At 30.6% G+C, this 26156-nt stretch overlaps 6 protein-coding genes across 9 annotated transcripts; 2 read left to right on the top strand and 4 right to left on the bottom strand.

The window, feature by feature from the left end:
• Positions 1–9329: 9329 nt before the first annotated feature.
• On the bottom strand, positions 9330–10650 carry LOC114928338 (uncharacterized). The gene is made up of 4 exons (XM_029299451.1): positions 10558–10650; positions 10127–10274; positions 9799–9870; positions 9330–9461 (listed from the first exon to the last, which is right to left on the bottom strand). Exons 1-4 carry the CDS (start codon positions 10608–10610, stop codon positions 9330–9332), a joined length of 405 nt encoding a protein of 134 aa, XP_029155284.1. The 5' UTR covers positions 10611–10650.
• A 1773-nt stretch (positions 10651–12423) lies between these two features.
• Positions 12424–13621, top strand: Muted (biogenesis of lysosome-related organelles complex 1 subunit 5). Its single transcript, XM_029299450.2, has 4 exons — positions 12424–12508; positions 12635–12717; positions 13150–13338; positions 13440–13621. Exons 1-4 carry the CDS (start codon positions 12490–12492, stop codon positions 13605–13607), a joined length of 459 nt encoding a protein of 152 aa, XP_029155283.1. The 5' UTR covers positions 12424–12489; the 3' UTR covers positions 13608–13621.
• Positions 13622–13703: 82 nt separating this feature from the next.
• On the top strand, positions 13704–14683 carry LOC114928336 (vacuolar ATPase assembly protein VMA12). The gene is made up of 2 exons (XM_029299449.2): positions 13704–14133; positions 14218–14683. Exons 1-2 carry the CDS (start codon positions 13704–13706, stop codon positions 14463–14465), a joined length of 678 nt encoding a protein of 225 aa, XP_029155282.1. The 3' UTR covers positions 14466–14683.
• Chrac-16 (chromatin accessibility complex protein 1) lies at positions 14678–15936 on the bottom strand. Its single transcript, XM_029299474.2, has 2 exons — positions 15642–15936; positions 14678–15491 (listed from the first exon to the last, which is right to left on the bottom strand). The coding sequence occupies exons 1-2, from the start codon at positions 15774–15776 to the stop codon at positions 15099–15101; spliced, it is 528 nt and encodes a 175-aa protein (XP_029155307.1). The 5' UTR covers positions 15777–15936; the 3' UTR covers positions 14678–15098.
• Positions 15937–16336: 400 nt separating this feature from the next.
• Positions 16337–18276, bottom strand: Unc50 (Unc50 RNA binding protein). The gene is made up of 6 exons (XM_029299473.2): positions 17775–18276; positions 17520–17671; positions 17264–17450; positions 16835–16968; positions 16652–16753; positions 16337–16572 (listed from the first exon to the last, which is right to left on the bottom strand). The coding sequence occupies exons 1-6, from the start codon at positions 17864–17866 to the stop codon at positions 16424–16426; spliced, it is 816 nt and encodes a 271-aa protein (XP_029155306.1). The 5' UTR covers positions 17867–18276; the 3' UTR covers positions 16337–16423.
• Positions 18277–19007: 731 nt separating this feature from the next.
• MAN1 (LEM domain-containing inner nuclear membrane protein MAN1) lies at positions 19008–25440 on the bottom strand. 4 transcript variants are annotated; one of them, XM_029299470.2, is made up of 11 exons: positions 24886–25440; positions 23612–24288; positions 22883–22997; positions 22593–22831; positions 21340–21554; positions 21136–21264; positions 20925–21054; positions 20172–20430; positions 19853–20074; positions 19586–19770; positions 19008–19333 (listed from the first exon to the last, which is right to left on the bottom strand). In XM_029299470.2, the coding sequence occupies exons 1-11, from the start codon at positions 25056–25058 to the stop codon at positions 19182–19184; spliced, it is 2496 nt and encodes an 831-aa protein (XP_029155303.1). In that variant the 5' UTR covers positions 25059–25440; the 3' UTR covers positions 19008–19181. The 4 variants fall into 4 exon arrangements, with proteins under 4 accessions (XP_029155303.1, XP_029155302.1, XP_029155304.1 ...); XM_029299469.2 differs by having other exon boundaries at positions 20172–20442; positions 24886–25439; XM_029299471.2 differs by having other exon boundaries at positions 20172–20442; positions 22593–22816; positions 24886–25439.
• Between the last annotated feature and the right edge of the window lie 716 nt (positions 25441–26156).

Below are 26156 nucleotides of genomic sequence, written 5' to 3'. Positions count from 1 at the left end.
TTTTTAAAGTAACACTTGGACAGAATTTTAATTCAGAATCTAGATTCAAAATATGTAATGACAAAGATACTATTAAATGATGAGCTCTCTTAACATGCTTTTCATTAAAAAAGATATTACTCCAATCAAAGAGAAAATGTTATGAAAAAATAACAAATTTACAAAAGAGAAACATCTGTGTGTAACATTATTAAATTTCACGTTTTAACATAAATGTGTTATTTTTGACGTAAATACTCCAATTAATCCGAAATAAATAACTAATGTACGCTACATTTTGAAGCTTACAATTAGTATACCTATATTACCACTTTCCAGAATTTAAATCAGAAATTCCCAGAAATTCACTATAGAAATATATCGATCGCGATTCAATGTGCGGCGTTCAACCAACTCCATGAATAAATTTACATCCATCGAACCGGCAAGTCTCTACTTTTCTAATTGCAATCTCGCTTATTTGCTCGACACGTCGGCGTTTCTAGCGTATCGAAGCGGGAACGCGCATGTGTACGTTTCGCTAATATTTTAATAGTCATGACGGTGGCGCCGGTGACTGCTATTGTCAATGACGGGAAGAGATTTTATCGATGTGTTGACTTTACCGCCATTTCACCCGGGCTACCGGCTGCCGATTCCCAGCTCAATCGCACTGTGAAAATCGGATATGACGTTTGCTCTGTCCGCTATCGGGAGCATCCCCCGTAGCCAATCAAGATCATATTACGCGAAAGTTCGTACGCGAAATCACGATGTCCGAGGTGGAAATCTACAAGTGCGCGCGATCACCCTTTTCTTTTCGCAAAACTATGCAAAACTATGTAAGTGGTAGATCGAATAAGCGAAGATTTTTATCAAATCCTTTTGCAAATCTCTTCTCTCTCACTGCCGTAAATAAAAGTACCTAACTTTATCTTAATACATATTTATACCTTTAACTATGATTCTAAGCTATTGTTTTCAGACTTCTTCTTGTCACTGACATTAAATTTGAAAGTGAGAAATTGTAAATTTTTCTCTTATAAGATATATCGAAATAAATAATTTTTTTAATATGCCATTATTCGACTTATTAAAATTGCTCGATAGATAGACTGATGAAATATATCCAAGACTTTCTATTCGAAATTTATGATTAATAAATAATTGTAAATCTTGATTAATTCGAATAAGGTTCATTTCTGCTAATAATATAAAATATATGCAAATTGAAATATGTACATTTACTATGATGGATATAATAAAAAAAAAGAATTTTTGACGAACATTCCAATTTATATTGTCAAACACAACTAGTGGCATACGAAAGAACCAATTTATTTTTGCGTATTTTTCACAAAAAAAAAAACGTGGAATTCACATGGAATTTTCTACTTCCGATGACAGAATTCAATGTGACTATATAGCGATAAAATATAAATAATATATCTTTTTCAGATTTATAATCTTAAAACATTTATCATATATAAAATATAAAAAATATATTTATTATAAAATATTTAAAAAATCTAGAATTAAAAAAAATTTTGTATGTATATTCTTTGATTTATACCATTTGCTTTAATATTTCTCCAAGATATTATTCTAAACGATTTCTAGCACTCTAGTAAAAATAGTTCTTCCCGAAACCATCACACAATTTGTTCTTCAATAATCTTGACGGAAGCGTAGCCCGCAGACTTTAAAGTGTTAAAGTCAGCCGAGAGAAGAGAAATAGAGAGAAAGGAAACTATGTTAAATCCAACAAATGCTAATATTGTTCCTTCGTGCGCGAAATCCGCTGTTTAATCCGAATCTTCCACGGATGGAGGATACGCGGTGGAGATATCCTTCCTTCTCCGATTTTTCCGGCGCGCAACCCTCCCTTAAATTTTCTCGCGCACACGCGCATACACATACAATATATATAGTATCCCTCCCTTATCAGAGGGAGTCAATAGATTTGCTTTTCTATTTAACTTCGCGACGCTAAACATAAACCGGGCTTTACGGCGACGTAAGGAAGGAGACGGCGCGATTGCGAGCGCGCGAGTGTCAATAGCCTCGTGCAAATACCCGACAGACGAGAAAACATTTTCGGCAATGCCACACTAGAGCTTGCGACGCTCGCAGTCCAGGAAGCACACCGAGTTACCATCCTCCACGGCAAACACAGATCCTCGTCCGTCAAGTATGCCATCCCGGGAGATAAGCTGGGAAATAGGACGCGCCTCGCGCCCTCGAGATATCGCGACCCTCGGCATGAAAAACTGATATATTATGTATTTATTTATTTCTCTTTCTCTTTTTCTGTCTCTCTGCGCATTCGTGTGGAGTAATGAATTTTGCATCTTGATAAGGGTTACGGGTGTCCCTTTTCGCGTATGCAAACGTATGCGAGAGAAGTTACGTGATTGAACGATACGAATGTACGAAAAAAAGCGCACACGAAGCGTATTCGAATAAAATTGTCGCCTCGTTATTATAACAGACGTATATAGAAGCGAAAAATCTCGTTTGCGAACGCGTAAATCACGATCACTCGGTAAGATTTATTGCGCGAATGCATCTTCGAATTTGCCGGCAGCGATATAAGTGTATGACCACGTATCCATTTATTGCATCCACCTGTCAATCAAACTGTCGCGCCTTATTTTTAGTTAGATTTGAAACACGGCGCGATATATGCCTGTGTGTGTCTGTCATTATTAGATGAACAAATATAAAAATATATTTCGCAAAAAAAAAAAAATACAGTACTTCCACAAATTTGGAAACACCTTACATTTTAGAGTTAAACATTCGCGTGGCAGCGATCTGTACAGATTTTTTGTATGAATATATCGTAAAATATTTAAATGACTATATAAAAATTAGTCATTTAAATGTCTTACTATATATTCATACAAAAAATCTGCATAGACAATCGCTGCTATGCGATTGTTTAATTGTAAAATATAAGGTGTTTCCAAACTTGTGGAGGATTTTGTATAATATTTTTTTTTCTGTCTCTCTACGATCCTCCATGGAATATGGAGTGTGTGTATATATATAAATATATGAAATAATCCTCAGATAGAAAAGAAAGTGGCATTAAAGAATCTGCTGATAATCTTCGGAACTCAAATCTATTTCGTCCGCACAATGCAATGCGGTAAAATAGACAACGAAATGAGAAAAATCGTTCCTTTCAAAAGAGATTCGCACAGAACGAGATTCAATAAGCTCTGTCGGGCGTGCACGTAGTAGGGCGACAGGTTTGTGTTAAGGGGGAAAAAGGACGAGCTGTCGGACGACACGTGGGTAGGAGAACCGTCGCGGCGGAAACTGGCGGAAAGCGGGTCATTCGGAAAGTCTCATGTCGAGCCCTCGTGGTGAATCGAACGGGGACGATGCATGAAGGAGGTCGAGTAACGCGGTAATTAATATCAGTTTAACGGCAAGTTGGAGGATGCAATAAGTTAATAAACGGAGCCGCGCCAAGTTTCGTGACCGCGATCGAGCATCCGAGCGGATCTGAGTGTGCCTTCAACTACTTACACACACATCTCTACTTATGTATAGATCCCAATCTTGCCTCCCTCGGTTTGAGGGTGTCTCTCAGTGCCGTAACTACGGCGAGGGAACGATTTTGCTCCACGAGAAATTGTTATTTTTGCGCTCTCTTTTATCTCCGGGTTAATATTTTTTCGAGAATTCTTCTTGGGTTAACTTGATCTCTTTCCAAAATTATTATTTTCAGAAATTACGCTTTCACCTCCTTTTTCTGCTGTAATTTCGGATGTAATTTCTCTAGATTATCAACTAGTTATATGACGTTGTACGCAAGATCCCAGATCAGAGAGCTTACACCACAAGAGCAGAGAGCAGGGGAGAGCTTACGCAATAGGAATCTCCACTTTCCGGGAAATCGGGGGTTCCTACCCCGCAGGCATGCTTATCTGCCTCATGGGTTCTGCCAAACTATTGCTCGCACATCCTCTGTAGTCGATTCCTCTCCTCCCTCTTTGTCCCTCTCTTTATCTGTCCGTCTCTCTGTCGGTCCACTATCTATCTTGCTATTTCTCCGTGCTAGTGCTCCGATTAGTGCCGTGGTATTGATCAGAGTGCTTGCAGAAGATCTTGCACATCCTGTTAAACTCGCTTCTCAAGTCACTCTGGAACGGTGTATATAAGTAGAATATGTTTTGCGAAAACATCCCTACGGGACGTGTATTCGTGAAACACTTATTCAATAAATATTGCCGACTATTATATACACAATAAGAAATTATCCTACTAGAATAATTTCGATTGTTATTTGAAAAAAAAATGTGATTTCGGGACCATGCATTTTTGAGTCGTTATTATTCCATTAATTACTTACAGTGTTTGCTGTTATCTAAATAAAATTATGTAGATGATTATCGAGATAAAACTTTGGCATTATTTTATCTTTAATAATAATAAAAATCTCTAATAATAATAAAAAATAAAAATATGTATTTAATTTAATAATATTAAATAATAATTTGGTTTAAAATCATAGCACATAAAAATACTTTAATTTTAAGCAGTAAGCGATATAAAAACTTTATAAATAAAATGTGAATATAATTTTTATAACTTACATTTTTGTATAACTATTTACATAAGCAGTCTTAAAAATAATATCTGAAAATTATCTAGATGAATCGCCATATAATATTATTTTTTAATATTTGCAACAAAATCATTTTCATCTTATCTAAAATAAATTTATATATTTTTATCTCATTTTCGTTTAGTTAATTTTAAAATCATCCAAACACTGCATGATTACTCATGTTACTAAAAGTAGAGTAAATTAATTGTGTCGCATATTAATAATATATGCGAAAATAATGCACAATAACAAACACACACTGGAAAAACATCTAAGCGGCAATTTCATAGACGGATATATGCAAAGGTGCGAACTGCAAGGGGAGAACAATCACAAAGCTTGTCGAGCGTACCGTCGACTCTCCAACGTGTCGCTAATAGGTAAACACACGTACATCAACATACCCTTAGCCTTTAGCGGAAGATGTATATGCGCTTAGAGCATGCCTATATCCTTGAATCCGTTCAAATAAACCAAAATTACATCGACGGGATGTTAAACTTTCGCGGAAGCCTCGGATTAAAACCACAGACGCAATAATCTGATTATACATTTGTATAATATATACATAACCGAAAAGTAAATGCAAACAGCATCAGAGTCTGAAAGCTTGTCAAGCATATAAAGCATAAAAAGACATTTTAATTATAAAGTTTTGTAAAAAAAAAAACTGTTGGCTACCATTTTCTTCTTCCTTTGTCGCATTGCGAACACAACTGCTATTTTTCTATATAATAAACATCTTTTTATAAGAAAAATATGAAACGCATGCAAAGGATCTATGCAGTTACAAGAAATATTTCTAAATATGTGACACATCGTATATGTGGATAGTCATCTTATATATTTTATTCCTTTTGCGCATAAGTAAAAAACGCGGGATTTATATTCAACGGAAAATGTTTGTAGTATAATAAGCTTATACTAAAATAAAAATCATACTTATTCGAATTGTTTCTTTAACATAAACTATCTCGATTTACATTTTAAAATTATTAATGTGACATTTGATATCATACAATAGTGTAATATTCATAAACCGATCAATCAGACTATTCGCAAGCCACTGCTGATGATGGAATTTATGAAAATTTAATTCGATGATTATAGTCTACTGATAATTCATTAAACAAATTTAATTAATTATAAATCTTTCACCCCCTCCCCCCATTTTCTCTTTCTCTCGCTCTCTCTTTCTTTATGAGATTCTCTTTTTATGGGTGAGTGTTTAATCCTTCTTTCAACCTCCTCTCGTTTCATCTTAATCCACCCTCACTTTATTTTGATCACTTTTTCCATTAGAAAGCATTCATTATGCCCAGCTCTGCTGGTGACTTTGAATTAATGGCTCAAAGTGTAATGTGTTTTGAACAATGACACAGTTAAGGGTAGAAATAATAATTGCAAATATTGATAACAATTATATACAAGTATATCATCTGTTTTATTTATATATATTATATACTGATATATAAATAATATATTTATATATTAATATTATAAATTATATTATATATATATATATATATATATATATTTATACAATATATAAAAAACTAATATTTTAAATATCTTTAAATATTACCAAAAAATGGAAAATTATACGTGTATTAACATGACTTATTGTTAAACATTTATTCAAAGATTATAATTTCTCCTACGTAACTCGATTTCGTCATATTCACGCGATCAAATACAGTCCGTATGACGATGTCAATATTCGCCGATGAGTAATACTCATCTATTGCAACGGGAAAATTAACGAGAAGACATCGATTCTCTTTACAAGCTTTGACACATGACGGAACATCATGAGCAAGGGAGCAAGAATCGATTTAATCGAGAACTGGGGGGATTTAATCGACACGCATGTTTGTGCGTACGTGTGTTCACATAATACTTCGTGATGAAGGAACTGAACCGGAAACCTACAATTAGTCACCTCAATTTCCATTTCGTTTAATTATGTCAGTATACGACAGGTCGATATACGAACGAGCGAAAAGAGAAGTATTGCTGAATGAATTCTAAATTACATCGTTATATAGAGAATTTCTCTCGTAAAATAAACAATTTAAAATTACTGCTAATTCAAAGCTGAAGAAAATATTCTTGGAAAATGATTACATAAAAGCATAAAAATAGCAACCAGAAAATAATAATCGTTTACAAATAGTTTCAAAATATATTTTAACATTCTTCTTCTGTTAATTAGAAAAATTTTGAAAAATTTTAACGAAAAAAGGATAATCGTATCATAAAAAAGGATACAATTTCTTTTGCAAGAAAAACGAATTTTTTAACGATACTCCAGTCGGTTCTTCACGACGAGAACAAGTTCAGGCAGATTTTCCTCGATCAATACGATTTGAGAATTACGCGATCAAACCTCGTCTTCGAAACCAATCCAGTCATTAAAATTCGATCAAAGAAAGATAACGACCTCGGTTACACAATAGTCTGTATGACTGACGAATTCTATATATATATATATATATATATATATATATATATATATACCTGCTAGCGAGTGCGTCGGAATTTGGAGAAGAGCTCGTCTACAGAAAATCGGACAGAGGGAAAGCGATAACAAACCGTCCATTCAATGCGGTGGCTTCTGGAACAAGATTCTCTGAGAACGCTATCATCGAAATAGAGGGTATCTCGAGTCGGCGGATGAAATGGACTCACACCACGTTCATACTTAGATCCGCAGCAGGATCTGCGTATTTGACGTATACGGGATGGGTATACATCGTAAAATTGACGTTAAGAAATGTTCGTAATAGTGTCAGAATCTCGAGCTCGGAGATCCAAAGTTAACGCTATCCTGAACAAAAACTCGAGAACTATTGTTTATCGTAGCTTCAATACTTTCGCGCTTAACAAGTTTGAAGTTAAATCTTCGTTAAAACAAGATGAAATCGATCGAAGGGATCAGATTTTATTATACTCCGGTTATATTCTTCTAAAATTTAATGGGGAGGAAAATATCGGATCTCCTGTTTAATTATTTTATGTAACTGGATTTTCATTGAAATTCCTCTCGAAGAAAGATCAATTGTACTCTTGTCGAAAAACGCGCATGCATGATTCTCCGTATCTGACGATATCTCTTCTATAGTTGACCGTAGTCGTTGTACTTTCTGAAAGGAGATTCGGTTGAGAAGGAATATCGTTTAATGCTTTCAAAGATGCTCTCTTTGGAGCTTTGACTTTTACACAAGAGAGCACAAGTGACGGATTAAATACCTCCTGATAATCGGCACTTGGCTTCGTATTATTCGTGGAAAAATTGTGAAAAGATCATGTATGTTTTTATCGAACGCATACGTTCGTTTATTATTGAAAACTGCTTCTAATAATTTGAATAATGTTTTCAGTGTATTACGTTTTCAAATGATAAAACAATCAGAGAAGCATTTGAAAAAATTGAATCATCTTTTATACATCTCTATATTATAACATTTATTTTTGATGCGGATGAAAGATATTACAACTTTTATTTTCAGAGTTGCGGATAAAAGATTAAGTAGAATAGGATTGAATGAACATTTTGAAAGATGGATAACTAAAAAGAGATTAAAAGGGGAGATTACAGGAAAAAACATGCTTTATCACAAGAAACAAGGTTTTAATAGTTTAAAAGTTTAAAGAATAGATTCTCGCAAATCTACGTGTAACTTTTAAACTTATGAACAAGTTTATATCCTTACATCTTATAAGTTGAAATCCTTGTCATAACTTTTAAATTTATATCGAATATTATTAGAGTATCTCAACAACCTAAGAAAAAAATTATAAACTTGTTAGAGAAACTATCATTAAAATCACGAGTATTATGGAACACTAGTATGTGTGGAATGATAAGGAATAATATATTTAATAATAAATTTAATAATGATATGAAATTTTCTAGTCGAACATAATCTATGATTTTGTTACTCGCTCATTTTATTTTCACAAAATTAACTCGTATTATTATTTATTTTCAAATGCATTATTTTTTCACTAAAAACATGCAAGAAATTTTTAGAAATTTTATTAAGTTCATAAATAGAAATTAATAATTTTATATTTGTTGTGCAAAATAAGTAATTTAATGACTAAAATTTTCTCTCTCAAAGATAGATACTATTTGTAAAATAAATATATTTTCCTTTTCATCTTCTCTATTTTATTTTGAATTTTAGCCTTTAAAAATTGGTTTACCCAATTTTTTATAAGGGAGAGATATAAGGCAGGATACAAACAAATTTTTCACGGGGCAGATCTTTCGTTCCGAGACGAATCCGATATTTTGAAGACGTAGAACCAACATTATTGTATTTTAAGCCGGAGGTTTACCATCTGTATAGAGACTTCAATAGCAGATAGACTTCTTGTCTCAATCTTGGCATCCGAGCTTTGAAGGGAGAACAAAGAATACGAATGTATATCAAATAACACTCCCAAAATAGCATTCTTTGAATTCATTCTTTGATATAAATTCAACAGATCTCTGCTATTCTTCGTATACTTTATTATTCGTGTATATATATATATAAAATATAAAATTGCGCTCTCTTATTTAGTTATTTTATTCAAATTTTCAAAAAGAAGTTACTAATTCTAATATTTTATATTAAAAATTGCGAATATAACGTGTTCGTGTTATATAATCAATAGTGAAATATTCGTTAGTGATGTAAATGAACAAGAAATAATGAGTTGGATTCTCAGCTCGTTAATTCTCTATTGTCGACATCGCCTCGTCACAAGCAACTGCTTTTCCTTCGTGACAGCAAATGGGCTCTGCGCTTTCCAAGCCAGTGAATGTCCAAAAAGACAAATCACATGATTTCATGTATAGAGCTACCTGCAAAAAACCAGAAAAATAGAATAACAATAATTTATCACGCTTTTCTGAAAAGAAATAACACTTAAAAAAATTCAAAATAATAAAATGACCGAAAAATAATATAATTGTTTTATTTTAATGTGAAAAATAATGTTTTATTTTAGTATTTCAATATTAACATTTTTATATACGTGATACAATAGCATTTACTTTGTCACATTACATAAAAATAAATACTAATTAGAAGAGAAACTTAATAAAAACATTTATTAATATACATTTTTCTACTGCGAACACTTTCAAAATGAAAATACTTTTATGTACATATTAAAATACAAAAAATAAGATGTACTACCTTCAGATTTTCGATATGTATGTTCAATTTCTGACAAATCAACATTGGTGCCTTATCTCGAACGGTTTCAGACTGAGGACAAAAATATTGATCGACTTTATCACTATATTTTTTATATTATTTTTTATTTATTTTTATTTATTTTTATTTTATTTTATTTTTTTATCAATTTCTAGTATCATCGATAATAAAATGTACTTATATTATTCAAAATTATTTATGTGTAGGTACATAGATATATATTCTTTTCCCTATATATTGGAAAATAAGGAGTTAGGTGATAAAGATTAGATAAGAATAAAAAATAATATAAAAATAATATACTCACCAAGACAATGCACAATTTTTGACACTCCTTGAGACCTTCGTGATCGCAGCTCACATTATGTGGGAGCGTGTGTTGTAATATCATCGGTTCTATTCCCGGAACAGCGGATACCGCGCAATTACAAGCGCCCTTCGTAACGTTCTCTTGCCTTAAAGAGTAGAATGCTTTTACAAATGTAAAGTTGCAATCGAATTAACGATTGCAAAATAAAAAATAAATCAAATCCATTGATGCTTCAACGGCTTTTCTTATTTGTGATTTAAAATTAATATTATTATTTCATTTCATTTTAATTCATTATATCGAGAGATTAACAACTTTTAATTAATACTAATACATTTAATTGAATTCCTTCAAAAATTTAATTAAGCAAATGTAAAAATATTTGTAAATTTTTTTATGTTAAAGTATTGTTAAGATAACGAACTTACATTGTCAAATGCACGATTTTAATTAGGAGGGCGAAATATACTAGTCTTTTCATCGCACCCCAAATAGATTTCGTCACGACACGAATTAAACCTCACCGCAATTATCACGGACGATCGAATGGAACATAGGTATACATATAGATATGTAATCACCCCTACCCTCTTCTAGATGCACGCAGCGCGGAATGCATGCGTAATCACGTGATGCCATTGTTAATCGCGGCATCCTCTTCGTAACAGATTCGAATTTTACGTCAATATATTCAACACCGCATTCTCACAGAGATAATCACATATCGCGCGATGTAACTCGAGAATATGTCGAACGTGTATGCGTTCGTTGACGTCTACGTATAACGACACTGTCGCTTTAGCGAAAAATGTACGCGAAATTCCCATTAACGCGAGCACCATTAAACGGATACACGTGGACGCATTGTTTTCACATTCTATCGATTCTGTGTGTGTGCTCGACTCTTTTACTCTTTTGTATCTTTTGTGTATTACCTTTTTAAAATTTCATTTATTTGTACTTTCAAAACTTAATTAGTTTCTAAAAGATCCTTTATCAGAAGGTATAGTTATAATTTCTTTTGAAAATTATACACAGTAAACCGAATCATTTTTTGTTACAGCTTAAAAAATAATTTACTCCAAGATGGTCAAAAATTTTAAATATAAATAAAATATAAATAACATTTTCTAATATATATATATATATATATATATATATATATATATATATATAAAATCAAAATTTTTGGTAAAAAGTAGTGCTACATTTAGAAGATATTTATACTATATATGTATATTATATGTGCATATTTTTAGTATACAATATATTTTTGGCAAAATTGATTTCGACGTAATTAGCAATTTTATTCAATACTTTCATGACGTTTCGACCATTTGGTTGTAATCCTTATCAAGTGAAAATTCCATCAATTAAAATGAGATTAATGCAACATAAAACCGATCTTAAACATCATAGCGATGGGACGTGCTCCTCTTTTAACTATTAATTTTAAATAAGATCGGTTTTATGTTGCATTAATCTCATTTTAATTGATGGAATTTTTACTTGATAAGGACCACAACCAAATGGTCGAAACGTCGTGAAAGTATTGAATAAAATTGCTAGTTACGTCGAAATCAATTTTGCCAAGTTTATTTTCATCACTAGCGTCTAATATTAATTTTGATTGACAATATATTTTATTTTAAAAATCTTTAATGTACACTCGGTAATCAAGTTTATTATGAATTTCGTAAGAAACAACGGCATCATTGATGCACTGAGAAAAAAGTTAACTCGACTAAATCGAACTAATTATTATTTTGTTAATTGAACATATACATATATAAGCATTTAAGCCACTTTATATTAGATTTAATACATGTTGTGTATTTAATTTAAATACTTCTATATGTTCAATTAACAAAATATTAATTAATTGAATAATTATTTAGTTTTAGTTAACAACTTTTTTTCTCAGTGTGACATATATCATCAAAACAAAAAGTATTTTATAACGTGAGCTTACAATCTTTTACTATAATAATTTTCTTTTTCCAGTGAAGTCGAAAAAGAGAAATATTCAAATTAATATAGATATACATATATAAAAAGCTTTATATTTTTTGTACATTTTGTACATTCTTTATACGTAAGATTTTATCGATTTCGAACGAGAAAATAAAATGCAATTATAATAAATTAAATTGCAAAAAAATTTTATAATTTAATTTAATTTGAAATTCTTTGTAATTTATTTTTATTCATTTTTTTCGACGCTCTCAAACGTTTCCGCCAATTCTGCGATACTCATAGCGATGACGCATTGTGTGCAGTAGCAGTAGCACATGTCAGTCATATGACGACATGATGTCTGACGTTGCATCGTCTGCTTCCACTACTTGCCTGTCACCGACATGGCGTCTATAACTAAAGGTGCGGCAAACTCACTGTATAAACAGTAAATACATATATCCCTCTAAATACAAATAAACATTTTTCTATCATTTAAGTATTATCGTAATCATTAAGTATTATCATACGCGATCATCGTTTTCGTAGACACGGGCGAAATCTGGAGCAGGTTATTCGACCATCGTCCGTTCGTTCAAGGAGAGATCACATTTTTCTTGCGAGAATTTCAGGTAAGTATCTCTAATATACATGATGATGTTATCTTGATCGTGATGATGCTGGCGATAGGACTCTAAATATATAAATCGAATTAATTACAGATTTTATTTTATTTGGTTAAGATATTAATATAGATATATGAACATAACCTATGACTGGAATTGGACATTTAAAATATAATTGTAAATAAAGATGTGTTAAAATTGAAACTATATTTGCTACTGTTCGCAGTCGATCTCTTTAATGACGCTTTTCAAATTTTATTTGATTATTAATTTTTATGTAACTTCCATATATATACTATAAAAATAAATTGATTTTTTATGTATTTTTTCTAAGCTTTTATATATTCATAATTTTAATTTTAATTTAATTTAAATGTTACATTATGCGTAATAGGTTATTGAAATATCATTAACTCTAGATAATTGCGTTTATTTTAGGACAAAAGAGCTGATAGAGAAGTGGAACGTCTTTTTAAAATACTTGAATATTCGACGGAATTAAAAGAAAGCCAATTGGATCGCACTGAACAACTTGGTGATTGTCATTTACCTAGTCTTAAAGCGAATGTGGATGTTGCACTGAGTATGTGTAACCTTGTTCTACAAAAAGAAGAAAATTTTGATAGTGTATGTTTATTAAACAGATTTTATACTTATAATCTAAATTGATATTTTTGAGATATTATGTAAGACAAAATTTAATTCATGCGGATATTTTGATGTTACAGGACAGTGTTTTGAATGAAAATAGATTAGCTAGAAGAACAGAGTGGGAGAAATTCATAAATGATATGAGTGATAAATGTCAAAAAGTGGATCAAACTTTCCAAGAAAAAGAAAACGAAATAGAAGAATTCTATGTTGATTTGGAAAAAAAGTTACACATTACGCCATAAGATAATACGTTAATTTTTAATCTACATATTGGCTTTTAGTGCTTCAGCATTTAAATATCCAATCTCAGTTATAAAGAAAAAATAGTTTACATAAATATGCCATTAGAATCAATTATAGATCCTACTATAACAATAAAACCATCTGTAAGATTGATAGATTTTATTTTGAATAATGTAAAAAACAAAGAAAATGATGCCCCAGATGGTATCACACTTTTATGCAAATCTAAGAAGTCTAAAAAAGAAAAGATTTCAAATGCTATATTAAAAATCGAAGATATTAAATGGTTGAATAAATATTTAAAAAAATATAGAGAAACCGCGACAAAAAAGATTTACTTGCATGAACTTTTCAATGATTCTGATGTGATATTGCCAATACCTAAGGAGACGCCAAGAAATCCAGAATTGGAAGCTAGAATACAGAAATTAAAGGCAGAACAAAATACTAGAGAATATCAATCAATGACAAAGAGCATCGATTCCATGCGAAAATTCTTGCCGGAAGATAGCATTGCATATCAAAGTAAAAATATTATTTTTATCAATGTTCTTAATCATTTGTCTGTGCTCGTAAAAAAATTTAATGTATCTCTTTCTTATTTTACAGTGAAGCAGATAAATAAACAATTAATTGCCATTGTGCAATTTATATTTTCTGTGACAGCTGGCTTTGCTTTTGGATTCATAGGAGTAGAACTTATAGTTGGAAACCTAGACTTTGGATTTAGGTTACTTTTAGGTATAATTTGTGCATTAATTGTCGCATTAGCTGAGATTTACTTTTTAGCTTTGAAATTAGCTAAATACGAAAACGATTTAGACACATCTAAATCGATAAAATCACATCAGGACTAGCATTCAAACTGTGTTTATCTATTTGATTACCTTGAACATATGTATTATAATATTATAACAAATAATTGGTACTTATACATAAGCTAATATATAAATTAGTTTTATTAACTTTATATTATATTAAAATTTAGATTTAGAACATGTGCTACATTTACATTGAATGTTATAGAATATACAAAAAGATTATTAAACCTTAAATAAAACAAAATGTGTAAGGATATCTGCAATTTATTTTTATCACATTGTATATAAAAAATTTCCAATTTTATACATATATCAATGTGCACAATTATAAATAAATATCAAATAACGATCATTAATTTAAAAAATAATTTTATAATTAATATATTTAAATTAATGTTTGTGTGTGATATTAATGAATATTATATGAAATATGTACAAAAATATAAATGAAGGCAATATATATGAATGTGCTTATTACAAGACGTAATTTGCATTTATCATTAGTTGCAGACACATATAAAAATATCTTTTTTTACAATTTTTTATAGCCTTTTTTTTGGGCCATTGTTATTATATTTACTTTACATTTCTACCGATATAGATACATCTTGATATTAATAGATTTTTATATTAATTAGAACAGAAAATTTTACAATTTATTAATGATACTCATCTCTTATTATTGTCTTCGCTATCACTCTTTACACTACTTTCGCTATCAGAATGACATGCACCGTTCTCTTTAGTGTCACTTTCTCGCTCACTGCCTGATGTGTTTCCGTTCTCTGCTTTTGTTTCATCACTGTCTGAACAAGAATCTGAATCCGAGTCACTGTCGCTGTCTGAATCTGAGCTAGTCTCGGAAGAACTACTATGGGATGCATTTTTAGCTGCCATCATTTCCTTGAATTGTCTGACCGTGATCTTTCTGGGCATTATCTCTCTGAGAAATTCCAGCGTATCGTTTGTCTGCACTACTTCTGCCAAGTGTTTATAATCCAAAGAGGGTCCTTTGTTGCTCTGCATGTGTGCCTCCTCTGTTAGATAATGTATGAAGTGTTCCTGTAGAATATATCCAGGTAATATTAAGACACAAATAAAATAACGAAATCTAATGAGTGAATTATAATACATTCTACCAAATTTGTTTTAACATACTTATCACAATACGATTATAAATAAATATATATGCCTAAGCTCCGATTTATTTACCGTAGCTTTTGTAACCAAATACAATCCATCCTGTCCGACAGTATCAACATAAGGAGAACTCTTCATGATCGTTTTTACTCTGGAGATGGGTAAGCGTAATTCTTTTATTTTTGCGGAGGAAGCTTGTGTACTCATTGTGTAGATTCAATCGAAAAAATGTCAATCAAATAAAATTAAACACGAAGCCACAAAAAGAACGCCGACAATAATAAATCATATACACAATTTAAAGTTTTACAATTAGTTTCATTGATGCTCATTGATCTCCGAGTAGGGCGTTAGTGTCAGCGGCATAGATCCAGAAATTATGATGAAGCTCTACCGAGGTGAAAATTTAGCTCTCGCAGACGCGTCGAAAAAGCGACCAATCAATCTCTTTCTTTTCTAGTAAATAAAAAGATGGTTGGTTCTTGCTTATCATTGACATGGGATTATTCACATTCCGAAACAAAATATTCATGACTGATATTTTATATTCATATTTATTTATATTGATAAATTATATAAAATTTTATAAACACATAATATCGATATCAAAATTTATAAATAAAATTCTTTGTTATTACATAAATTGTATTTGAAACGTTGCATTTTACAGTTTCCTAATATAAATATATATATATATAATGAAAAAATAATCATTAAAAATACTACTTTTAAATGCAAAAGGAAAACATATTACAAATTTTATCGTATTTGGATGTAGCTACATTATTTTAATGTCAATGCAAAAGACAGATTTAATCAAATTCAACACATTGCAGTCATATAACAAGACGTATTTATAAAGCTCGAGAACGATAGTATTCCATAACGAAGTAACTGATATTGATACCTGCACATAATGTTGTAATATATGTTAGAAATACTATCGGTAATATGAATAACATGAAGACACGCAACAGATGTGTTTTATGAAGTATTTCAGTATCTGAAATGTAAGAATAATAAGAGAACAAAAATTAGATTAGATAATTTAAAAAAAATATATATGCTTTTAATGTACTTACTTGCATAACCAAGAAATGTAATGTAAATATAATAAATCATAGCTATAAACCAAAAAGTATTCCCAATAAATCGCGCTGAGAATGTATCATTATTTATCAAAGCTGCAAAAAAAAAAAAAAAGAATTATATCTCAAAATTAATTATTTGACATGACAGGAGAGATGATATATATAGTCACATACCATTATATAAAAACAATTGTAAGATATGAAGTATAATTAAAGAAGGAAACATTGCATTTAAATGGATGTCAAATGCATAGCCCCATTCAACATCTTGTAGTCTGTCTATCCTGAGATAACGATTGGTCATAAACCTGTTCACAAAAATAAATATTCAGTAGTACAAAAAGTTGAAAACTAATTGAAAAAGGATAGCGAGAAATTTGTATATAAATATATTAAATATGCATATAATCTGAAATCAAAAATACTAATTGTATGTGAAGTCATATACTTTAAAATGAATTAAAGTTTAAGTAAATTTAATAATAAATTAATAGTTTAATTCAAGACTATAAATTTAAAACATTGATGAAAGTTTTTATTAAAAAAGAGGATATCTAGAAAGGCAGTGCAATAAAAAGATCTGAAGGTATTTAATATACTTACCAAAATATTGTAGCTATTAATAAGCTCCCAGCTATGTAATCGATAAAAAACATGTAAAATAACAACTTTATAAATTGGAAGAATCCTAAACTTAATACTATAGCAAAACCAATGGTTGACACACAGAAACAGCATGTGACCAGCACCAAAAATGCAGGATCATCTCTTGCAAATTGTGATTTTGTTTCTGGAAAAACATATGATGTTAGACAACTTGTGATGTATCGTTTAGCATATTATTAAAGTGGTAACATACGTTTTCTATTTTGGAAGTTTCTGTAGACTTTCTGTGGTGCTATAAGTAGAAATATCATTTGCCAAATAGCAAATTCAAAATCCATTTGTTCACATTTTAGTAGTTTTCTCAAATACTTGTAACATTTTGCCGCAGCACCCATACAATTATGCCTACAATGTGATAATCATTATTTAATCATTAAAAAAATAAGAATTCGGATAAAGTACAAAAGAGCAAATAATAAATACGTATACAAATGACAGGATACAGTACCTGTTAACGATTGGCATTGGCAATGAAGATGAAAATTCTGTCGGAACAGGCGAGTGACATCGACTGGCTGGTGGCGAAGTGGAATATTTCATTTTTAATACCTTTATACACGCAAATTCCTCTCGTTTTCCCAAGGTCTCATATGTACATACAATAATTTCGAAGCGTTCAACTAAATAAGCGAACTCGTAACACGTTCGTCACGTTGACATCGGAATAGACAGACTGCACTTGACTGCAGACGAAGACCATTTGAGAGGGGCAAGTGATTTTTACGGGAAGGGGGAGTCATGAATTTCGGGCAGTTACATCAACATGATTGGTCAACCACTTTGACGGAATTGACCGAAGTGTACCGAAGTTCATCTACTCCTTCCTTACTGTAGAAAAATCGCTTGTTCCCCTCCCTGTCCTTTATATATTAGTTGAACATTATTGAGCGAAACTAAATTCCACAAAAATTTATAGAATATCTTCTTACCGCAAATATTATATCTCCCATGGTCCTAATAAAAAAATATATAATACAAATTTATTATTATATTGGAGATATACTAATATTCCTTGATTATTGCAATGTTTTTTTCTACGATTTTTTATTTAATTCTTACTGCCCTTTAAACAAAATTAATTTTTCCAATTTTTGTTTATCATTTAACTTTGTACTTTATTTTTAAAAAATTATTTAATTTTATATATTCATCACACTGTAAATTTCTACAATATATATCATAAAAAATTATGTAATTATTAAAAAAGAGCATTAATTTATTAATATCGTATCTTTAAGCTATTAAAAATACTTTCACCCTTGTATGATGATGTAATTATAATATACACAGAAAATCAAGCAATCACAAAGAACACTATATATCGCAATCTTCTTTATATCAAATAATTATCTTCTTTGCATATGTTTATACAATTAATGCAAATTTTGCAGATCAATCTGGATAGGCTTATAAAAAACGCGATATGTTTATTTGCATATGTATTGCTATTTGAAAATATTAAAAAAAAACTCAGATTAAAATATATTTTTACAGTTTTTTAGAAGTATATTTAATTATTATATTAACATTTTACTGTTATTAATAATATTATAATTATTATTATTATTACTCAACTATTAAAAACACGTACTTTCTCTGTCCTCATGTTAAAAGATTATAAAGTAGTATATAATACACAAATTAGCGAATTAAAGAAAAATGTTCTTATAAAATAGAAGCGTTTTCAATCCTGTAATATGTATTTGTGCTCTATTATGCTAAGATATTTTATATTTTGAAACAAAAAAGTAAAAAGGTTCTGTCAGTTCTGCTCAGCAAGTAATTATGTGTTGGATCAGACATGAGAGCTCATAATCTTGTATTCAATATTTTTTCCAAACAAAAACGCCAGCTGTTAATTCGCTTCAGCAGGACTCTGCCAATAATGCGCTTGCATGGATAATCGTTGATTGTTACTTGGTTTGAGAGGCGTTATGCAGCGAGCGGCATCCGGAAATCGCTCATGATAACGCTCTAATCTCAGGTACTTTACAGTCACTAATTTACCTAAGGAAAAAAAAAGAATTTATTAGAAGTATGATATTGCAAGTGTTAAGATATCAAGTTATAATATACGTATGTATTTTTAACATTTTTATGCTATAGTGTTCTATATACTTATAACAATAATATTATCTGAATATGTGAAAATTTTATATGTAATAGATGACCATTTCACGTAATTTTTAGTAGGCAATACCTGTTTAAAAGCTAAAAGTACAGAGAAAATAAAGTATAAACTTATAGCTTATGACGTACCATCAAACCAGCATCCGTGTAACGCTCTATAAGCTTCACCGGCATCTTTCTGCGACATACATTTCATATAAACGCAACCCTCACGGCTACCAATATCTACGCGAATGTGGAGTATCTTTACACCCTCTCCGCATTTTTCCAAAATAGCATCCTGTACTCTTGTCTCCCAATCATCTTCAGTTTCACTATATCGTAACAAAAAATTATTTAAGTTCAAATTATCAATTTTTCTTAGGTATTATACATATATGTTTTATTATCACTTACATATCTGGATCAAACATATGTCTGATTTTCAAGCAGGGTGTTGGTGAACAAGTCAAACTATTAACCGACCCCTCCATTGTTTCGAATGCTTGTCCTTGCCAGACTTTTGGCTTTTTACCCGAAGTCGCGCTCTGCATGGGAGATTTATTTAAAGTATTATTCGGCAACCATCGCCATACATGGAACTCTTCTCCTGCTACTTGTTGTACTTCTCGTCGAATTCTAAAGATCAGAATTATATATATTATTTTGATGTACTTCTTACGAACATAAGCGGTAAACGTGATATAAAACAGTGATAAGAAGAGAATTATCTTACCTAGATTCATTTTCATCTAAAAATTTCACTGCCTTCTCCCAAAGACTTGACATCCTTTTGCGATCTTTTGGTGGAATAAGATTGTCTCGCACATGATTTATAGCAAGAAAACTTTCCTGCGCGCCACCGGGTTGCACAGATGCATTTTGATGATGCGTCTCAACGATACTTATGATTTCACTAACAAGTTTAAATACCTCTCTTTCTGTACATTTCTTGTATTTTAGGTACCAAAGATACGATTTATAGATCCCAATACCTGTTAATAAAACTGAAGATGCATAGCCACTATTACAAATCTTTTACATATACATTTTTATGTATTCTAATACAGACTATATCTTGTAAATATGTTATTTTGTGAACTATTTTGTGAACAATTTTGTAACATAGCACTTATTTCTTTTTTCACCTATTTATTTATACATCATGTATTTAATCACTGAATTTTGAAATATTAATAGATCACTATGTGATTATGCTATGTATATGACGATTGTGATTAAAGAAAGAAATGCTTTGTCATATTCAATATCAATTTATGATATACGAAAAATTATACCAGCAAAACATGAAATTGTTTTAAGATGCAACTATTTTACTAATGTATAACATACAGATCACATTACAAGCAATAAATAATCTTATAAATATACAAATAATGCAACATATTGAGCATTCATTAATGCATATAAGAAATTTATAATAAAAGTCAATAAGTTTTTTCAAATAAACAGTCTGTTAGAACTTTACCGATTGCTGCTATAAGGAGACAAGAAAAGATGGTAAAAAGCTTGTTTTTAACAAGGCATTGCATTGGCAGCTCAGGATTTAGTATTGTCATTCCAAGTTTTTCATTATGACGAGCGAACAATATTTCGTCCTGTAACGATTGAGCAAATGCTTTAATATCTGTTAATAATATGAGCACATAATAGGATGACTTAACATATTATATACATACTAGAGCATCCAATTCTTTAAAAGTTTCTCCATTATCGTCATTTATATCAATAAGCGAGATATCCCATTTAGGATTTTTAAAGATTAAAACTTGTGCACTATGCAGATCATCCTTCACTTCAAGGCTGGTCTGAAAAAGAAATAGAAATAATTATCAATAATTATTATGCCATTAAATACAGTTTACTTTTAATTCTCAACCCACCACTTTATCGCTCGTAAACATCTCTATAATATCTTTATCGATCAAATACGGTTTCTCATTTGAATTTTCACATATTTTAGACACTGCCTTTTTCATTAAAATGGGATGCAGACGTCTTATTAGCTGCAACACAGACTCTACGTTTTCCTTCATTACGCAATTCACCCCAGGTTGTTTAAGATTTGGAGCATCAAAACAATGCGGTATGTTGTTATCTATAAGTATAGGAGTATAACATTATAAATATTACATATATTATATTAAAATTATGAATATATATATATATATATATATATATATATATATACATAGATACGTCGTATATATAGTATAGAAAAAATCAGGAATAGATTTTATAAAATACTGATTAAATAACAATATTTGTCATATGTTTCAAATGACAAACTATTGTATATAGTATTCTGCAAGCAATAAAATTTTTGATCCAAAAAATAACTATAATCTTTAATTTAAAAAATTGATCTAAAAAAGAAACTATCATTTATAATAATATTTAAAACTACCTTTTCTCATTTCTCTTTTCTGTATATGATACAAATAAATTCACTAGATTTTGATAAGCTGCAATTGCTAGATAAATTACTCTACACAAAGTTAAAAAAAAAGTATCCAAATATTTGGATAAACGATAATAGAAAATTTTTCGGTCAAAAAATTGGCTGCAAAACAAAAATTCAATATAGGAAAACCATATTAATTTTTTGGACAGAATAATAAAGAATTCGAAGATTGAAACCCCCCAATCAATTTTATAAAAAATTAAACAACCTTAACTTAAATCAATAATTTTCTAAACTTCTCAATACATTTTAAATATAATTTCATAAACGCGCATTATATTGCGGTCTAAAAAAATATATATCCACAAATAATTTAAATATATTGTAACAGATATAATCTATAAGAGAACGGGAAAAGGAAATAAAATATCAAAATTAATTCAAGAAGTATGTGATATTTATTATACATTAATATAGAGAAAGAAAAATACATATTTAAAAGATTTTGCATATCTAATATAACCTTGATAATTATTTTAATTTCGTAGAAATAGCAATAAGCTTGAACGTTAGTAATAATTAAGAGTCATACAATAATTCACGACTTTTCATTATAAGCTAAGAATGATTTTAAAAAGAGCGTAAATATTGTGCGCTTTGCACTTTGTTATTAATGAGAAGCAAACGTATATTTCTTTGTTTTTTTTTTTAATTAAATCTCTCCATACCTACCCGATGCGATCGATGGAAGGGTCTCAACTTTCCCATCTCGATTACCAAGTCCCAAATATATTATTGCAAGGACTACAAAAAATAGGGCAAGTACTGCCACAAGGCCCATTGATACAATGTTCTGATTGTTTCGTACATCCTCCCTTGTATTCGTCGTTGGTTTGTAAGTCGCTCTACTAATGATATCTCGAACCCTATCGGCGGATGATGCGCTATGTCTTGAACTAAACAGCGTTTGTCTACATTATATTACTTATAATAATTCAAATAAAATAATAATTTATGCATACCTTGACGGCTGACTCGATGGCGAATACATGGTCCTTAAGGATGAAAAATGACCATTCGAATCTCTTTCCTTTACCTCCGGTAGACCAGATGACAGAGTATGTCGTAATGTAGGATCTAAATATAAAATTATTTTAAAAAATTGCAAAATTAGAAAGCATATAAATAATTTTGTCTCAATATTATATTTTGTATCTCACAATAATTTATATAATATACAATATAATTACTAAAATTTATCCACATTTTAAACCAAGCAATAATGTTGTTAGTAACTTGATCCAAAATAACAAATTAATTGTGTCAGAAAAAATATACATAATAAATTTATATTTTTCTTTTAATTTCAGATTTAATAGAATTTGATAGAATTTTAATTTTATAAACTTATTAGTTACAAAGAATATATAATATTTTAAAAGTTATATGACAAATAATAATCTTTTGTTATATTTTTCCAATTTAAAGACAAATTAAATTAATTAATAAAATTATAGTTATAAGAATATCTAGTGATTTTAGAATATTTTGTATATAATTAGCAATAAATTATACCTGTTTTGAAGTAACTAAGATCAAAGTTTGTTACAAGGTTATCTTTCTTACATGATACAAATTATAAAATTCTTTTCTTTTTAATTAAATTTTGGATGTATAATATTTTTAAATTTGAAACAAATACTTTAATATTGAAGTATATTAGATTTTATCACACAGAAAAATGTGCTTACTTTTTAAATTCGACAATGTCGATGGTGTATTTATCAGCGATCGTGAACTAAGTCTTCTTGTAAATTCTGACAAAAATGGAGTTTCATAGTTTGCAAGAAGGTCTCCTCTCTGATTTGTAATATCTCTTCCACTAATGTCTTCTTTCGTAAACTGAATTGGAGAGACACTTGGCTTCAAAGGAGAAACATTGTACTTGATGTCCTTTGTTACATGAACAGGTCTAGTTTTCGACGTTTGCTCATAATCAAACGTTCCACGATCGTGTACTCGAAGATCGGACAATCTGCTACTCGGATTGGACAGGTACTTATCGTATGAACGTCCATAAGGGCTTCCAGTATCTTCCACTGCATCTGAATCCGATCCAGTTTCCAAACCATCAGACACGTAGGACGATTTTTGTGTCTTGGTAAATTTGTTGTATGAAGTTTTTGTTACACGAGTCGTAGAAGTCACGTTTGAATTATCGAAATCTGTTGCATTGGGATCCTTGAATTCTGAATGTGGTGGTGATAGATTTTCCTTAACTGGATTCTTTGTTACGTTCGTAGCATCAGTGGGAATAATCGAAGGTGGAGGCATAGGATTCGCTAGTGTTTGTCGACGCAAATTTGCACTCTTTTTCTTCTTAATGACATTAGTGTTTGTGTCATCATCAGTGTCATCGCTGCTATATCTAATACACAGATAAAGAAAATATTAGATGAAGATGCGAATATAAAATATATACGCATAAAACATTAAAAAATATTGTTACTTAATAGAAAATAAAGAGCAAATTTCCAGAATTTATCTTATCATTGAAATTCTCTTTACGAGCTTTTCTGATACAGAAAATATTTTTATTTAAAATATTGATGTGCGTCTTAAACAATATAATAATTTCAAGAAAGTTAAATTAAATCAATCATTTTATTAGCGACTGATGCAAAATAAAAAAACTTTGTATCGTATTTCATAAACAAAACAAGGCACAAATTTTGTGTTACATATATTTTTTCTATCTAATATCGAGACAGATTATAACTTCTAACGTGAGAAAAAAATCGTATTTTACCTATCCACGAATATAAACGTAAGAGTCACATTACGTGCTAATATATGCGAAATTTAAACTCGACGAAATTGTATCTGATTTCTTCTCCCTCTCTCTCCCACAAATATCAAACACATACTTGTCGAGCGCGAAATGTATATAAATATGACACAGCTAAAAGTGCGAAACTCTTCTTCGAGGCACATCTTCACTGAAGGGAAAAAAAAAGACGCTCACCTCGCGGCCAAGGAATGCCGGGAGCCTCCTCCCGTTCCACCGCGGATCTCGATGAGGTTCTTTAATTTTTTCACGAGTATCTTGCGGGTCGTCTGCGTCACCGGTCCCACCGGGTAACCGTACTCCATCAGCTTCGTTCGGAGCTCGGAGTCGCTCAGTGTGTCCACGGACATTTTGCTTCCTCGATCGCGATCCCTAACTGGAAAACAAACCCGGGTTGAGCGGGCCGAACTTTCAACTTACGACCTCCGGAGGCAGACAGATCCACGCCTGACGCCTTGTTTTCGTTTCCCCTCGTTTATTTCGATCGATGATTAATCCCGCCTGCCCTTCGACGCTCTCGTGGATCCGCGCACGTGGACTACGAGCCGCCTGCGGGGGACTTCGCGCACAACACGCACCCGATTATTCCGTCCGGTCGCGCGACCGCTGGAACACCGCCGAGAGACAAGTTTCGCGTGTGCACGCTCTCAATTACGCGGCTACTTTCCGCCAAATAACACGACTCACTCGGTAACTGAAAAAAATGGCGCAATTTTCTAACGGTCGAGATCGCGCGCATACAAGACACGCGTCTCGACGTCGCCGTGGGACCGCGTGTCCTCCCGGATCCGCCAATCGCAGCGGACGCGCTCGGCGATCGGATTGGTCGCTCGAACGGCGGGAACTTTCGGAAAGGAATATTCAATCTAATAAAATGGTTTATCTTATTAATACTATATATTATTTTATTATTTATATTATATAGTATAATATTTATATAAATATAATACTAATACTAGATATTATATATTTATATAATATTATATAATACTATTATATTATATATAAATAAATATAACAATATATTATATCTTATTAATAATAAACTTAAGAATTAAATTGTTGAATCTATAATAAATTTTAAGAAATATAATCTTATCTGCATACGATTAAAATAAAAATTCGAACTTTTTCACATATGCAATCTTTTGCATATATCTCTTTCACATATGTAATCTTTTGCATATATCTCTTTCTCTTGAATAATATTAATCATTTATATAAGTTACCTTGAAAAGAGCAATATATATATAATACATAATATTAATAAAATAAAAAGAAATGTATATTAATTGAAAATCTAATAAAAATCAATTTTAAGAAAAATATTTAAAAAATAGTTGTTTTAAAAATACAAAAAAAATTCATTTGGATAAAAAAAATTTTTTAAATAAATTAGAGATATACCAGATGAGGTATGTTTGCCTCGTTAACAGTGAGAGATATGT

This window comes from Nylanderia fulva, unplaced genomic scaffold, assembly GCF_048542155.1.
Source record: "Nylanderia fulva isolate GAGA-0341 unplaced genomic scaffold, ASM4854215v1 Scaffold1, whole genome shotgun sequence".
Classification (NCBI taxonomy): Eukaryota; Metazoa; Arthropoda; class Insecta; order Hymenoptera; family Formicidae; genus Nylanderia; species Nylanderia fulva.
This window is presented reverse-complemented; position numbering and strand designations above follow the sequence as displayed.

What these genes read in the sequence shown, in the direction of transcription:
- Muted (XM_029299450.2), top strand. An exon ending in TTTTCTTGCGAGAATTTCAG is followed by an intron (nt 12,718 to 13,149) that starts GTAAGTATCTCT and finishes CGTTTATTTTAG; the next exon opens with GACAAAAGAGCTGATAGAGA. An exon ending in AAGAAGAAAATTTTGATAGT is followed by an intron (nt 13,339 to 13,439) that starts GTATGTTTATTA and finishes TTGATGTTACAG; the next exon opens with GACAGTGTTTTGAATGAAAA.
- Chrac-16 (XM_029299474.2), bottom strand. Translation starts at nt 15,776, where the DNA reads ATGAGTACACAAGCTTCCTCCGCAAAAATAAAAGAATTACGCTTACCC. An exon ending in ATTTGGTTACAAAAGCTACG is followed by an intron (nt 15,492 to 15,641) that starts GTAAATAAATCG and finishes TATATTCTACAG; the next exon opens with GAACACTTCATACATTATCT.
- Unc50 (XM_029299473.2), bottom strand. Translation starts at nt 17,866, where the DNA reads ATGAAATATTCCACTTCGCCACCAGCCAGTCGATGTCACTCGCCTGTT. An exon ending in TTAATAGCTACAATATTTTG is followed by an intron (nt 16,969 to 17,263) that starts GTAAGTATATTA and finishes TTTTGTGAACAG; the next exon opens with GTTTATGACCAATCGTTATC. An exon ending in ACAATTGTTTTTATATAATG is followed by an intron (nt 16,754 to 16,834) that starts GTATGTGACTAT and finishes TTTTTTTTGCAG; the next exon opens with CTTTGATAAATAATGATACA.
- LOC114928336 (XM_029299449.2), top strand. Translation starts at nt 13,704, where the DNA reads ATGCCATTAGAATCAATTATAGATCCTACTATAACAATAAAACCATCT. An exon ending in AGATAGCATTGCATATCAAA is followed by an intron (nt 14,134 to 14,217) that starts GTAAAAATATTA and finishes CTTATTTTACAG; the next exon opens with TGAAGCAGATAAATAAACAA.
- MAN1 (XM_029299469.2), bottom strand. Translation starts at nt 25,058, where the DNA reads ATGTCCGTGGACACACTGAGCGACTCCGAGCTCCGAACGAAGCTGATG. An exon ending in CGGCATTCCTTGGCCGCGAG is followed by an intron (nt 24,289 to 24,885) that starts GTGAGCGTCTTT and finishes TCTGTGTATTAG; the next exon opens with ATATAGCAGCGATGACACTG. An exon ending in TCTCCTTATAGCAGCAATCG is followed by an intron (nt 20,443 to 20,924) that starts GTAAAGTTCTAA and finishes ATGCATCTTCAG; the next exon opens with TTTTATTAACAGGTATTGGG.
- LOC114928338 (XM_029299451.1), bottom strand. Translation starts at nt 10,610, where the DNA reads ATGAAAAGACTAGTATATTTCGCCCTCCTAATTAAAATCGTGCATTTG. An exon ending in AAAATCGTGCATTTGACAAT is followed by an intron (nt 10,275 to 10,557) that starts GTAAGTTCGTTA and finishes CTACTCTTTAAG; the next exon opens with GCAAGAGAACGTTACGAAGG. An exon ending in AAAAATTGTGCATTGTCTTG is followed by an intron (nt 9,871 to 10,126) that starts GTGAGTATATTA and finishes TTTTGTCCTCAG; the next exon opens with TCTGAAACCGTTCGAGATAA.